Below are 15,338 nucleotides of genomic sequence, written 5' to 3'. Positions count from 1 at the left end.
CTAAGATCCTCGAGGGCGGGGATTGTGGCTACTGACTCTGTCGGACTCTCTTTCTCCCATGCTCTGAGTCCAGTGTGCTCTGCACACAGGAGACTGTAAGCTCCCAGAAGGGCAAAGATGGTAACCGTTAACTCTATAAGACTCTCCCAAGCGCTCGAAACAGTGCTCTGCACACGGTAGGTGCTCAGTCAGTATTCCCGATTGACTGAAAGCCTGTCCAGGGCAAGTCAGCAACCCTTCCCACAACCCTCCGAGCTCGAGCGCTCTGGAGGACCAGCCGCTAAGGGAAGGAGGGGCGGGTGGTTTGAGGGAAAAGAGGGGCGTGGGCTGGGCCGGGAGGTGGGATGAGGAAATGGGCGGCCGCTGGGGAGGAGGGGGAGGAAAAGAGGGAGGGGAGGGGAGGGGAGGAGAGGAGGGAGAGATGGGAATAGGGTGCTAAGGAGGAGGAAAAGAGAAGAAAGAGGAGGAAAAGAAGGAGAAGAGGGGAGGAAAGGAGGGAGAAGAGAGGAGAAGAGAGGAAGAAGAGAGAAGGAAAAGAGGGAGAAGAGGGGAGGAAAACAGGGAGAAGGGAGGAGGAAAGGAGGGAGAAGTGGGAGTGGGTGCTAAGGAGGAGGAGAAGAGAGAAAGGAGGAAAAGAGGGAGAAGAGAGGAGGAAAGGAGGGAGAAGAGGGAGTGGGTGCAGGAGAAAGATGAAGAAAGGGAGAGAAGAGAGGAGGAAAGGAGGGAGAAGGGGGAGGAAAAGGAGGGAGAAGAAGGGAGAAAAAGAGGGAGAAGAGGGGAGGCGAGGCGAAGGAAGGGGGAGGGAAAGAGGGAGAAGCGGGGCGGAAAGGAAGGAGAAGCGGGAGTGGGTGTTGAAGAGAAAGAGGAAGAAAGGGGCAGAAGAAAGGAGAAAAGAGGAAGAAGAGAGAAGGAAAAGAGGGAGAAGAGGGGAGGAAAGGAGCGGGAAGTGAGGAGGAAAAGAGGGAGAAGAGGGAGCGAGTGCTGAGGAAAAGGAGGAGGAAAAGAGAGAGAAGAGAGGAGGAAAAGAGGGAGAGGGAGTGGGTGTTGGGGAGGAGAAGGAGAAGAGGAGAAAGTCGGGGAGGTCTCTGAGGGGTCAGAGGGGAAGAGGGAGAAGGGGGGGGGCGGCGGCAGCGGGTGCCCGTCCTCGGGGGTCCGGGCGGGGGGCTACTGGCCGCACTGGTGGTAGAAGTGGGAGCGGACGAAGCGAGGCAGGGAGTCCTTCTCCATGAGGGCGTGGACGCGCCTCTGCGCCATCTCGAAGCAGCAGGGCGACGGCTCGGCCAGATTCTGCTCCGTGCAAGCGCGGGTCAGGTGGTCGATGTTCACCTGCGGGGACGGGGACGGGAGGTCACGGGAGGACGGGTCGGGCGGAGGGACGGGGGGCGAGGGGCACCTGACGGGCCGAGGAGAAGCCACTTGTCTCCTGGGTGACCCGGGGCCAGTCACTTCGCTTCTCTGGGCCTCAGTGACCTCACCTGGAAAAATGGGGACGGAGAGGGGGAGCCCCGGGTGGGACGGGGAGTGGGTCCCAACTGATCGAAGTGTATCTGGCTCGGCGCTGAGAAGAGTGCTCGGCACATTGTAAGCGCTTAACGAGTACCGGAACGATGATTATTAAGGTGGGTCGGGAGGGTGGGACCGGGGTTGATGCTTACCTGGGTGGACAGGGCCAGGGGGTCATTGGTGACGTGTGGGGGTGGGTGGCGGGTCAATGGCGACGTGTGGGGGTGTGGGGCATATCGGGGGTCAATCTTCGCCTGGGGGGGAGTGGAAGGGGAGGATCAAGGGGTCGAAGTTCACCTCCAGGGGGTCAACGTTCACCTTCCGGGGTGGGGACAGATCGGGGGGTCAAAGTTCACCTCCAGGGACAGACAGAGGGTCAAAATTCCCTGTGTGGGGTGGGTCGATATTCCCCGGGGAAAGGGGGGGCGGTGGATCGGGGGTCAAAGTTCACCTGTGGGGGACGGAGAGCCGGTCGAGGGTCAAAACTCACCCGAGGGGCCCGGGCGGGACGGAGGCGGCGTCGGTGGCGTCCACCGAGCCCACGGGCTCCTGACCACCGGCGGGCGGGACCCGGCGCCGACCCCTCCCCCGCCCCGAGACCCCTGGAGACGGGCCACCCTCCCCAGCGGACCCCTGCGGGCCCTACCTCTTTGGGCGCCTCGGGCTGGATGAACTCCTCATAGATCTTCTTGGCCTGCTCCGCCATCTTGGCCGGAGACTTGATCTTCTTGTAATCCTCGCAGGCGATCCAGAACTCCAGGTTCTCCTCGCTGAACTCAGACTTCAGGAAGCTCTTGAAGCTGGCCAGCCCGTCTGGGAGGGGAGGCAAAGGAGGGGCCGACACCCCCCGCCGGGGGTCTTCGTCAGGTTGGGCGTCCGGGGGAGCAAAAAATCACTGTACTGAGCGCTTGGGCGACTCCGATGGAGTTCATAATGAGAACTGTGGCCTTCGTTAAGCGCTTCCTATGCTCCGGGCACTGTACTAAGCGCCGGGGTGGATACGAGCTAATCAGGTTGGACGCAATCCCTATCCCACGTGGGGCTCACGGTCCCAATCCCCATTTTCCAGATGAGGGAACTGAGGCCCAGAGAAGTGAAGTGGCTTGCCCGAGGTCACACGGCCGACAGGTGGCAGAGCCGGGATTAGAACTCATGACCTTCTGACTCCCAGGCCCGGACTCTAGCCGCTACACCACGCTGCTTCCCGTGTTAGAAGGTGGGATCTCTGCCCTTAAGGAGCTTCCAGTCTACTGTGTGAAGAGCACTGTGCTGAGCACTTGGGAGAGTCCAACAGAGTAATAGACGAGATCCCTGAGAGCCAAGGAGGGAAGGCCTCCCGGAGGCAGTGGCCAGTAGGAGGCTTTGGAGATTGGGAAGGGTGTGGATTGGTAGAGCTGAGGTGAGGAGAGGGTAAAGCGGGGAAGACATCCCACCTCCGCCACTTGTCTGCTGTGTGACCGTGGGCAAGTCACTTCTCTGGGCCTCAGTTGTCTCATCTGTAAAATGGGATGACGACTGGGAGCCCCACGTGGGACAGGGACCGTGTCCAGCCTGATTATCTTCAGTCGACCCCAGTGCTTAGTAGAGTGACTGACACAAAATAAGCGCTTAAATACCATCCTTCTTATTATTAGCTTCGTGAAGACGTGCAGATGGCCTCTGGAGCGAGTCAGGCTGACAGTCCAGCCAGAGACCCTACCCTGGGACAGGCTGAGGGGGAGGGAAAGAGAGGAAGGGAGGGTGGGGGGGATGGAGAGAGGGGGAGGAAGGAAAAGAGGGAGGGAAAGAGAGGGAGGAAAAGAGAGGGAGGGAGGAAAAGAGAGGGAGGGAGGAAAAGAGGGAGGGAGGAAAAGAGGGAGGGAGAGGAAGAGAGAGGGAGGGAGGAAAAGAAAGGAAGGGAAGGAGAGGAAGAGGGAGAGGGAGGGAGGGAGGGTGAGAGATGGAGGAAGAGAAGAAAGGGATGGAAAGAGGGAGAGGAAGGGAGGGAGAGAAAGAGAAGGAGGGAGAGAAAGAGAAGGAGGGAGAGAAAGAGAAGGAGGGAGAGAAAGAGAGGGAAAGAGGGAGGGAAGGAGGGAGCTAAAGAGGGAGGGAAAGAGAGAGAGAGGGCGGCCCCGGCCCAGGTTCCCTGGCCTCCCCGGCCTCCCGTCCGGCCCTCCCTGCCACCCACCCCGGCCTTCCCACCCCGGCCTCCCGGCCCGGCCTCCCCGGCCCTCCCGGCCTCCCCGGCCCCAGCCCGCCTTGGCCCACCGGCCGAACTCACAGCTGTTCTGCAGGAGTTTGTCCAGGGAGGCCCTCCACTGGGCAGCTTCCTCGGGCGTCGGCCTACGGCACAGGGGCAGGAAAAGCAAATGGAGACCATCGGCGGGGATCGGGAAGAGTCCCGACGGCGCGACTGATTAAGCGCCTGCTCTGCTCCGAGCCCTGCGCTCAATGCTGCTCACTTCCGTCCGCCCAAGCCTCCGGCGGACGAACCCCGGGGATCGAGGGGGACGTGACCACGAGGCCCGGCCCGGAGCAGGGATCGGCCAGGAAGCGGTCTGGCCTAGTAGCCAGAGCCCGGCCCTGGAAGCCAGAGGACCTGGGTTCTAATCCCAGCTCCACCACCGGTTGGCTGGGCGACCTTAGGAGAGTCAAGTCACTTCTCTGGGCCTCAGTTATCTCATCCGGAAAGCGGGGTTAAGTCGGTGAGTCCCACATGGGACGGGGACTGTGTCCAACCTGAATGGCTTGTGTCTACCCCAGCGCTTCGTACATTCACTCAAGCGTATTTATTGAGCGCTTACTGTGTGCGAAGCACTCTACTAAACGCTTGTACTGAGCACACTGCCTGGCACATAGTAATAATAATAATTACGGTGCTTGTAAAGCACTTACTACGCGTCAAGCACCGTTCTAAGCGCCGGGGTAGATGCAAGTCAATCCGGTCGGACACAGTCCCTGTCCCACATGGGGCTCGCGCTACTGAACCTCATTTCACGGACGAGGGAACGGAGGCACGGAGAAGTGAAGTGACTCGCCCAAGGTCACACAGGAGACTCGTGGCAGAGCCGGGATTAGAACCCACGATCTCCTCCCTCCCAGCCCTGTGCTCTATCCACTGAGCCGCCCTGCTTCTTCGCGGCAGCAAGCACTTAACAAATTCCGTCATTATCATTACTGTCACCCTGAATCCTGAGCACATTCGATCCATCGACTGTACGGTATCGCGTGCCCACTGCGTGCAGAACGCTCTTTTTCCTCCCACTCCCTCCTGCGTCGCCCTGATTTGCTCCCATTATTCACCTCCTTCCCCTCAGCCCTTATGTCCCCGGCCACATTTTATTTATTTCTATTGAGTCCGTCCCCTGCCCGCACCGAGCGGACAATTTAGAGGAGGAGGCAGATGTTAAAAGAAATAAATCATTGAAAATAAATCATTTATAGGTACGGACCGAAGCGCTGCGGGGCCGGGGGCGGAGCGGATATCAGATGCCCGGAGGTCTCGGATCCGAGCGCGGAGTCGACGCGGGAGGGAGAGGGAGTCGGGGAAAAGGGGGCTTAATCAGGGAAGGCCTCTTGGAGGAAGGGGCTTTCGGTGAGGAGGCCCCACAGAGGACTGGTAGCACACGGTAGCCGGAGGTCACGGCTACTGATTCTCGTGAGCACATTCAGCCGGTCATTCGTATCTACTGAGCGCTTACTCTGTGCAGAGCATCATACTAAGCGCTTAGTGGCAAGAGCCCGGCCTTGGGAGTCAGAGGACGTGGGTTCTGATCCCGGCTCTGCCACTTGCCGGCTGTGTGACCCAGGGCGAGCCGCTTCGCTGCTCTGTGCCTCAGTCGCCTCATCTGTCAAACGGGGATGAAGACGGTGAGCCCCATGTGGGACAATCGTATCCACCCCAGTGCTCAGAACAGCCCGTGGCCCATAGTAAGCGCTTAACAAATACCATCATTATTATTCTAACTCCAAACTAACTCTCTTCCCCTCTTCGAAGCCCTACTGAGAGCTCACCTCCTCCAGGAGGCCATCCCAGACTGAACCCCCCCTTTCCCTCTGCTCCTCCTCCCCTCCCCATCGCCCCGACTCTCTCCCTCTGCTCTACCCCTTTCCCCTCCCCACAGCGCTTGTGAATATTTGTATATATTATTTATTACTCTATTTTATTAATGATGTGTATATATCTATGATTCTATTTATCTATTTTGATGGTGTCGATGCCTGTCTACTTGCTTTGTTTTGCTGTCTTACGTTTTAGACGTGAGCCCGTCGTTGGGCGGAGATGGTCTCTATCTGCTGCCGAATTGTACATTCCAGGCGCTCAGTACAGTGCTCTGCACACAGTAAGCGCTCAATAAATACGATTGAATGGATGACAATAGGACAGTAAAGAGACACGTTCCCCGCCCACGGCGAGCTGAGGGTCTAGAGGCGGGGACGGCCGTGAACCGCAAGAAATAAAGGAGGGCTAGAAGGGGAAGGAAGCGGTCAGGTGGGCCAGCTTACTTTGGGGCCTTGACGGGTTTTGGCGGCTTCTCGGGGTAGGGGATGATGAGGTCAATGGCCGAGTCGGGTCTCTGGAGGAGGGTACCGAGCTTCGTCTTGATCTCCTTGGCCCTGAGGAGGAGGAGGGAGGGAGAGAAGGGAAAACATCCTGTCAGTAGGCCTAGAGGAAAGAGCGCCGGACCGTGAGCCGGGAAACCCTGGGTTCTCATCCCGGCTCGGCCACCGGATTGCCGCGCGGCCTCGGGCACGTCGCTTAACCTCCCTGGGCCTCGGTTTCCTTCGGCCAACCTACTCACTGGGCCTCGATCTCGGCTACGTCGCCGCCGCCGTCCTGCCTCTGACCCGGAACGCCCTCCGTCCTCAAATCCCACAGATAATGACTCTCCCCTACTTCAAAGATTTATTGAAGGCCCGGCTCCTCCGAGAAGCCTTCCCCGATTAGACCCTCCATTCTTCTTCTCCCACTCCCTTCCGCGTCGCCCTGACTCGCTCCCTTTATTCAGCCCCTTCCCCTCAGCCCCACACCGCTTATGTCCACATCCCTCTTTTATTTATTTCTATTCACGCCCGCCTCCCCCTCTAGAAAGTGAACTCGTGGTGGACGGGGCTTGCGTCAGCTTTATTTTTCTATTGGACTCTCCCGAGCGCTTACCGCAGTGCTCTGTGCTAAATAAATGCAACCGACATCGAGACAGACGGGAACGTAAATTTAAATAAATGAGGGATGGGGACGTAAGGGCTGCGGGGCTGGGAGGGGGGATGAATAAAGGAGATAAATCCAAGCGCAAGAGCGATGCAGAAGGGAGTAGGAAAAGAGGAAAGGAGGGCTCAGTCAGGGAAGGCCTCTTGGAGGAGGGGGGCCTTCTTCCCTGAAGTGCTCAGTACAGCGCTCCGCACACAGCAAGCGCTCGGTAAATACGATTGAAATGAAACCCTTTTGGGTTAGGGATGGAGGCCTTCGACCGGCTCATCAATCAGTGGTGTATATTAAAAACTTACTGTGTGCGGAGCACTGTACTGAGCGCTTGGGAGTGGGTAGCCCCGTTCCCTGCCTAAAAGGAGCTTCTCTTTTGCAGAGGCCCCCCCTCGTTCGAGGGTCACCGGTTCGGGCCGGCTGTGGAGAGGGGGCAGAGACGACAGGCTCCGCCCCGTGCCTAGTGCTTAGCACGGTGCTCGGCACGTAGTAAACATCTAGCCAGTACTCGGATTAATGAAGAGTAGCGTTATTGTTATCATGACCATCTCTGCTCTTCCTCCTGCTTAGTGAGCCCCAGGATTGACTCCCCGAGCTCTAACCGCTAGGCCACGCGGACCCTCGACGGCCAAGAGTCTGCAAGAGCCCCCCGAGACAAGAGCCCGGGCCTGGGAGCCAGAAGGAGCTGGGTTCTACTCCCGGCTCCTCCGCTTGTCTGCTGGGTGACCTTGGCCAAGTCACTTCACTCCTCCGGGCCTCACCGACCACGTCTGTAAAAAGGGGATGGAGACCGTGAACCCCACTGCGTCCAACTCGGATCCACCCCGGCGCTGCGTACGGTGCCTGGCACCTAGTAAGCGCTCGACAGATAGCATTATCATCTGAGCGGAGACTCAGACGCGGAATTTCCGGTCCGCTCTCTCAGAAGCGCAGCGCGGCTCTCCCCATCCCCGCTCCCCTGGGGGGGTCGAGGCCACGGTCACGGCAGTGGGGGACGGTGGGAGGGGTCTGGACCGTCTGTGGGAAAGCGTCCCCGGCCCGCCCCTCCGAGACGGACCCTCCGACGAGGCCCCGTCCACCCCGGCCCCGGCCCCGGGGGGGCTTCCGCCTCGGGAAGTCGGCGGAGCGGCTTCCCGAGGGCACGTCCGTCCCACGGGGTCAGAGGGCAGAGGTCGCTCCCCTCGTCCCTTCCCCGCTCTCTGGGCCTCCCGACTCCCCGCTCCCAGGGAAGGCTCCCCCGAAAGGGAATATTCCCATCTCCTCGTCCCAGGGCGACGCGGGGATGGAAACTCTGAGCCGCGCGTCTTCCGGCTGCCTCGGCCCGAGACGGGTTCTCAGGCTGCTCGGGGGAAGGAGACACATGTGAACCTCGAGACCCCCGCCCGGCCCTCCCTCCACCAGAGAAGCAGTCCGGCCTAGCGGCTAGAGCCCGGGCCCGGGTGGCAGAAGGTCACGGGTTCTAATCCCGGCTCCGCCACTCGTCCGCTGGGTGACCTCGGGCAACTCCCTCCGCTTCTCTGAGCCTCCGTTCCCTCATCTGGAAAATGGAGATGAAGACCGTGAGCCCCACGGGGGACGGGGACTGCGTCCGACCCGCTTTTTTCGAATCCACCCCGGCGCTTAGTACAGTGCCTGGCACGTAGGAAGCGCTTTTTAATATCATAATTATCATTATTACCATCACCACCACCAAAGCTCCCAGTTGGAACCTCAGAAACTCCCAGATTAAAAAGTCACAGGCTCCAACCGCGGGGGAGGTCGAGACACGTGATGGCATCTGTTAAGCGCTTAGTAACGATGACAATAATGATGATAACTGTGGTATTTGTTTAGCGCTTACTATGCGATAGGAGCTGTACTAAGTCACCTCACTGCTCTGGGCCTCAGTTCCCTCATCTGGAAAATGGGGATTGAGACTGTGAGCCCCACAGGGGAGGGGGACTGCGTCCAACTCGATTTACTTGTATCCACCCCGGCGCTTAGCCCAGTGCCTGGCACGGAGGAAGCGCTTAATAAATGCCATCGTTACGTCCCTTCAAACAGTCAATCCGTGGCATTTACTGTGCGTCTCCTGTGTTCGGGAAGAGTGAAACTCCATGCAGAGTGGATATCCTTCCCGACCGCACTACGTTCCCTCACGCAGTGGTACTTACTGAGCGCTCACTGTGTGCAGAGCACTCTACCAAGCCCTTGGGAGAGTCCAATCCAACAAGGGACGGTCCCTTTCGGAAACCCGAAGGCGGGTCAATCAGACGGACATCCATCCTCTCCAGCCAACAAAACCTAGAAGAAAATCCTCCCCCTTTCTTTCTTCCCTAGGCTTCGGCAGCATCTTTTCCTCAAATATCCTCCCCGAACCCTCTATTCCGCTGTCCTCAATCGGCCCCGTTGCTTAAAAATAGGCAGGACGTGTTTCTCCCTTTGTGTCTCTGCATAATCTAAACACTCTCCTTCAAGCTTTGGGACCCCTTCTCCACCCTCCCTCTCGCTTAGGCTCCCGGTCGGGAGATCTCGGCTCCGGCTAACTTCCGAAGAAGAAGCTGTCCGTCTGTGTTTCTTTTAAAGAGGAAATATGACCTTTTCCATCCACACAAAATAACAAACAGCCCCAACAGAGATCTCTGGGTGGGATGGGGTTGAGCTCTGGGGTGGGGGAGTATTTTGGAAGGTTGGTCGTCAATTGCAGGCTAAAGTGAGGTCGTTTCCCCCCCCCACCCCCCCGCAAAAAAAGAAATAATCATCACGATAATTGTTATTGGTGTTCTTAGCACTCAGTAAATACCGCTGATTGAATCGGAAGAGCGGGGAGCTTATTCTTTGTTTTATAGAGGAGGAAGGGGGGTGTTCAGAGAGGTTGAGAGGCTCTCCCGAGGATACAGAGCAGGCTGGAGCTGGGGACGACTGGTGGAGGCTGAGAGGCCACAGTGAGGCTGAGAAGCGATTAGTGGAGGCTGAGGCACAGGGGAGGCTGAGAGGCGATGGGTGGAGGCTGGGAGGCCAGAGGGGAGCCTGAGAGGCGATGGGTGGAGGCTGGGAGGCCACAGGAGAGGTTGAGAGGCGATGAGTGGAGGCTGGGAGGCCACAGGAGAGGTTGAGAGGCGATGGGTGGAGGCTGGGAGGCCACAGCGGAGGCTGGAGGAGCAAGAGCTGGATTAGGAGCAAGGACCAGGAGTCATCTGATCAATGGTCACCCTGAGGCCAGAAGCCCTGCCCCAAAGCCAAGATTCGTGGCCCCTGTGGGGAGCGGGGCAGGAGGAAGAGGAAAAGAAGGAGGAGGAAGAGCAGAAGAAGAGGCCAAGGAGGAGGAGGAAGAAGAGGAAGAGGAGCATTCATTCAATCATATTTATTGAGCGCTTACTGTGTGCGGAGCACTGTACGAAGCACTTGGAAAATATAATTTGGCAACAGATAGAGACGATCCCGACCCAACAAGGGGCTCACGGTCTAGAAGGGGGGAAACGGACAACAAAACACAAGTGGACAGGCATCAACAGCATCAAAATAGATAAAGAGAATTATAGATATGCACACATAACTAATAAAATGAATAGAATAATAAACACGTACAAATATAAAGGAGCAGGAGGAGGAGGAGGAGGAGGAAAAGAAGGAGCAGAAGGAGGAAGAAGAAGATGAGGAGGAAGTGAAGGAGGAAGATGAAGATGAGGAGGAGGAGAAGAACAGAAGGAGGAGGAGGAAGAGGAGGACGAGGAGGAGAGGAAAGAACAGAAGGAGGAGAAGAAAGAACAGAAGGAGGAGGAAGAGAAGCAGGAGGAGGAGGAAGAGGAGGACGAGGAGGAGAAGAAAGAACAGAAGGAGAAGAAAGAACAGAAGGAGGAGGAAGAGAAGCAGGAGGAGGAAGAGGAGAAGGAGGAAGATGAGGACAAGGAGGAGAAGAAAGAACAGAAGGAGGAGGAAGAGAAGCAGGAGGAGGAGGAAGAGGAGGAGGAGGAGGAGGAGAAAGAACAGAAGGAGGAGGAAGAGAAGCAGGAGGAGGAGGAAGAGGAGGAGGAGGAGGAGATGAGGTGGGGGAGGAGAAAGAAAAAGATTAGCCAAGGGCCCAGATAATCCAGAAACTGGTTAATCAGCCTTTGAATAAACCAGAGGTTGAAGTCCGCTCCCCGTCAAGGGAAAACACCAACTAGGCGGCCAGAAACCTGGGGAGAGGCTCCCTTTGCGGCCTCCGCCTCGGGCCCCCAGGTTCCCTCCACAGTCCGGCCACGGCTCCGGCCACCTCCTCGCCCCCACAGATCCTCCTCATCGCCCTCCGCAAGCCCCGAGGCCTGGGGAGTGGGGAGGATTCTGGGAAGATCTGGCTGATACGACAGGAAGGTAGAGGTCAACAACTCCAAAAGGGAGGTGGACCGCACCACAGTCACTCCTACAGCAAGGCCTCCCCCGCCCTCTCCTCTCCCCCCCACAGCGGCCTCGGTGACCAGCTCGCTTCACGCTAAGCACCGTGCTGAACACCGGGGCCAAGGTCAGAGGAACGGGCCCGGGCCCGGCCCCCGCCGGGGGTCCCGGTCTGAGAGGGAGGGAGAGCGGCAGTCCTCTCCCCATTCTACGGACGACGGAACGGAGGCCCGGAAAGGTTCCGCCACTCGCCCAAGGTCACGCGGCTGGCTAGGGGCAGGACTGGGACCAGAACGGGGACTAGAACTGGAGAGCAGCATGGCGCGGTGGCTAGAGCTCGGTCTCTGAGAGTCAGAAGGTCGTGGGTTCTAATCCCGCCCCTGCCCCTCGTCTTCTGCGGGACCTCGGGCAAGTCGCTTCACGTCCCAGCGCTTAGAACGGTGCTTGGTACATAGTGAGCGCTTGACGGATGCCAGCATCATCATTATTATTATTCCCTGGGCCTCAGCGACCTCGTCTGCAAAACGGGGATGAAGACTGTGAGCCAGGGGCTGGGTCTGACCTGATAGCCTTGTATCTACCCCAGTGCTTAGAACAATGCTTGGCACCTCTCAAGCGTTAAACAGATATCACGATTATCATTATTAGCCCACAGGGTCGCCGAGGGGGAGGGAGGGGGTGGAGGTCAGGGGACCCTGAGCATTCAGTCCTCCTCCTTCTCCTCCTCCTCCCCCCAGTCCCCCTTCTGCCCCCCGCCCCCCCCCCCCCCCCCGCCCCCCATCTCGGCTAAACAAAGGACTAAGAGGGTTAATTTCAGGTGGAACAAAGGTCACCCACCCCCATCTTCTCCCTCTCTCCAAATCCCCCTTCCTCCCCACCCCCAAACACACACACACACATAAGCCCTTAGTCCAGTCCTCCGCACCCAATGAGCGCTCACTAAATACCATCGAATGTACCCACGTACACTCGCACAAACACTCCGGCAAACCCCCGGACCCCCACCCGTCACAAATACTATCAGCTCGTTGCGGGCGGGGAACCTGTCTGTTTCTCGTCGACCTCTCCCAAGCGCTCAGTACAGTGCTCCGCACACAGTAAGCGCTCAATAAATACCCTCGATGGACGACACACTCTCACGTACTCAGAAAGGGGAAAACAAACCCACCCCCTGAAGCTCGCCTGGGGAAAGCGGGGAAGAAAGGAGAGAGAAGAAGAGGAGGAGAGGAAGGGGGAGAGAGGGAGGAGGAGGCAATATCGCCAAGATCCGCCCTTTCCTCTCCACCCAAACGTCTACCTTACTGCTACAAGCTCTCCTTCTATCCCGGCTAGACTACTGTGTCAGACCTTCTCTCTCATCTCCCTTCCTCCCCTCTCCGGTCTATTCTTCTCTATTCTAGAGAAGCAGCGCGGCTCAGTGGCAAGAGCCGGGGCTCGGGAGTCAGGGGTCATGGGTTCGAATCCCGGCTCTGCCACTTGGCAGCTGGGTGGCCTTGAGCGAGTCACTTCACTTCTCTGGGCCTCAGTTCCCTCGTCTGTCAAATGGGGATGAAGTCTGTGAGCCCCGCGTGGGACAACCTGATGGCCCTGTATCCACCCCAGCGCTTAGAACGGTGTTCGGCACATAGTAAGCGCTTAACAGATACCAAGAGTATTATTATTCTTCGCTCCGCTGCCCGGCTCATCTTCCCGCAGAAAGGCCCTGGGCCTGGCACTCCCCTTCTTAAACACCTCCAGGGGTTGCCTATCCAGTGGTAGAGAAGCAGCGTGGCTCAGTGGAAAAGAGCACGGGCTTTGGAGTCAGAGGTCATGAGTTCGAATGCCAGCTCTGCCACTTGTCAGCTGTGTGACTGTGGGCGAGTCACTTCTCTGTGCCTCAGTCACCTCATCTGCAAAATGGGGATGAAGACTGTGAGCCCCACGTGGGACGACCTGATTCCCCTAGGTCTACCCCAGCGCCTAGAACAGTGCTCGGCACAGAGTAAGCGCTTAACAAATACCAAATACCGACATTACTACCGACCTCCGCTCCAAACAAAAACTCCTCACTCTAGGCTTCGAGGCTCTCCGTCACCTCGCCCCTTCCTACCTCTCCTCCCTTCTCTCTTTCTACTAGCCCACCCCGCAGGCTCCGCTCCTCCGCCGCCCACCTCCTCGCCGTCCCCCGTCCTCGCCCGTCCCGCCGTCGACCCCCGGGCCGCGTCCTCCCGCGGTCCCGGAAGGCCCTCCCTCCTCACCTCCGCCAGACTCATCCTCTTCCCCTCTTCGAATCCCTACTTAAAGCTCACCTCCTCCGAGAGGCCTTCCCACACTGAGCTCCCCCCTTTCCCTCTCCTCCTCCCCCGTCCCACCCCCTCGGCACCGTACTCGTCCGCTCGACTGTCTACATCTTCATCACCCTATTTATTTTCTTTAATGAGACGGACATCACCCTGATTCTACTTAGTCGCCATCGTGCTTACGAGACGTTCTTCCCCTCGACTCTATCGATCGCCATCGTTCTCGTCCGCCCGTCTCCCCCGATTAGACCGTGAGCCCGTCAGAGGGCAGGGACCGTCTCTGTCTAATAATAATCATCATAATGTTGGTATTTGTTAAGCGCTTACTACGTGCCGAGCACCGTTCTAAGCGCTGGGGTGGACACAGGGGAATCAGGCTGTCCCACGTGGGGCTCACCGTCTTCATCCCCATTTTTACAGATGAGGGAACTGAGGCACCGAGAAGTGAAGTGACTCGCCCAAAGTCACCCAGCTGACGAGTGGCGGAGCCGGACTTCGAACCCATGACCTCTGACTCCAAAGCCCGTGCTCTTTTCCACTGAGCCACGCCGCTTCTCTATCTGTTGCCGCTTTGTCCATTCCAAGCGCTTAGTCCAGTGCTCTGCACATAGTAAGCGCTCGATAAATACTATTGAATGAATGAATGAATGAAAGGAGGAGGAGGAAGAGGAGGGGAAGGGGAAGAGAGAGGGGAAAGGGGGAGAGAGGGGAGGGATGGGGAGAGGCAGGGAGAGGAGGAGGAGGAGGAAGAGCCGGGGAAGGGGAAGGGGGAGAGGAAGGAGGGGGTGGGGAGAGAGGAGGAAGAGGGGGAAGAGATGAGGAAGGGGAGAGAGGGAGGGAGAGGAGGGAGAGGAGGAAGAGGTGGGGAAGGGCAAGAGAGAGGGGAACGGCGAGAGGGGAGGGGATGGGGAGAGAGGAGGAAGAGGAGGAAGGGGAGAGAGGGAGGGAGAGGCAGAGAGGAGGAGGTGGGGAAGAGGAAGAGAGAGGAGGAAGAGATGAGGGAGGGGAGAGAGGGAGAGACAGAGAGGGGAAGGGGGAAGGAAGGGGAGAGGAGGAGGAAGGGGGAGAGAGAGGAGGAGGAGGGAAGGAGGAAGGGGGAGAGAGAGGGAGGAAGAGGAAGAAATTCATTCAATAGTATTTATTAAGCGCTCGGGATGAACAAGTCGGCAACAGATAGAGACGGTCCCTGCCGTTTGAAGAAATGGGGAAGGGGGAGACAGAGGAGGGGAGGGAAAGGGGAAGAGGGAGAGAGAGGGACCCTTCCCCACCCTAAAACACACACACACACACATCCAGGCCGCCCCAGAGACCCCCCCCCTCCCCCCCGCCCGGGCCAGAGGAGCATCAGAGGTCGGGGGTCCTGCCTGGGGGTCCCCGGGCCCGCGCTCCCCTCCGGGCCCGGGGGGCTCCCCGGGGTCCGCCCCCCGCCCCCCGGCCCCCGGGTGTCACCTCTCCAGGCAGGAGTGGGGCAGCGCCGCCAGCCCCTTACACATGTCGGCTGGGGGGGGGGAGCGGGTCCGTGGCCCCGCGCCGACCGCAGGTCCGTCTGCCGGGCGGCCCCCCGGGCCCGGCCCCCTATAGCGGGGGAGGACCCCCGGGCCCCGCCCCCCGGCCCCGCCCCCGGCCCCCCGGCCCGCCTTCGCTCAGTCCATCGCACTGATTGAGCCCCTACCGGGTGCCGAGCACTGGACCGAGCGCATCCCACTCTCACCCCACGCCCCGCCCCCGCTCCTCCGGGACCCTGTCCCGCCCGGGATGCTTCCCCCAGTCTGGCCTCTCCCGTCCCCTGCTTCTCCCCCACGCCTCCCGCCTGACAGGGACAGAGATGGAGGGAGAGACGGACGGAGGGAGGGGGACAGAGACGGAGAGACAGAGAAAGGCCAGGAGAGACAGAGGAGGGGAGGGGGGGGGACAGAGACAGGGAGACAGAAGGAGAGACAGAGAGAAAAAGGGAGAAGGAGACGGGGGGAGGGGAGATGGTGACGACGATGATAATAATAATGTTGGTGTTTGTCCGGCGCTTC

The 15,338-nt window shown here is 58.9% G+C and overlaps 1 protein-coding gene across 1 annotated transcript; it reads right to left on the bottom strand.

The window, feature by feature from the left end:
- Positions 1-1,089: 1,089 nt before the first annotated feature.
- On the bottom strand, positions 1,090-14,867 carry RGS5 (regulator of G protein signaling 5). Its single transcript, XM_029081066.2, has 5 exons — positions 14,764-14,867; positions 5,989-6,099; positions 3,764-3,825; positions 2,150-2,316; positions 1,090-1,326 (listed from the first exon to the last, which is right to left on the bottom strand). The coding sequence occupies exons 1-5, from the start codon at positions 14,805-14,807 to the stop codon at positions 1,165-1,167; spliced, it is 546 nt and encodes a 181-aa protein (XP_028936899.1). The 5' UTR covers positions 14,808-14,867; the 3' UTR covers positions 1,090-1,164.
- Positions 14,868-15,338: the final 471 nt, after the last annotated feature.

The sequence above is a fragment of the Ornithorhynchus anatinus genome, chromosome 16, assembly GCF_004115215.2.
Source record: "Ornithorhynchus anatinus isolate Pmale09 chromosome 16, mOrnAna1.pri.v4, whole genome shotgun sequence".
In the NCBI taxonomy this organism is placed as follows: Eukaryota; Metazoa; Chordata; class Mammalia; order Monotremata; family Ornithorhynchidae; genus Ornithorhynchus; species Ornithorhynchus anatinus.
Note: the sequence above shows the minus strand (reverse complement) of the source record. Positions and strands in the feature narration are given on the sequence as shown.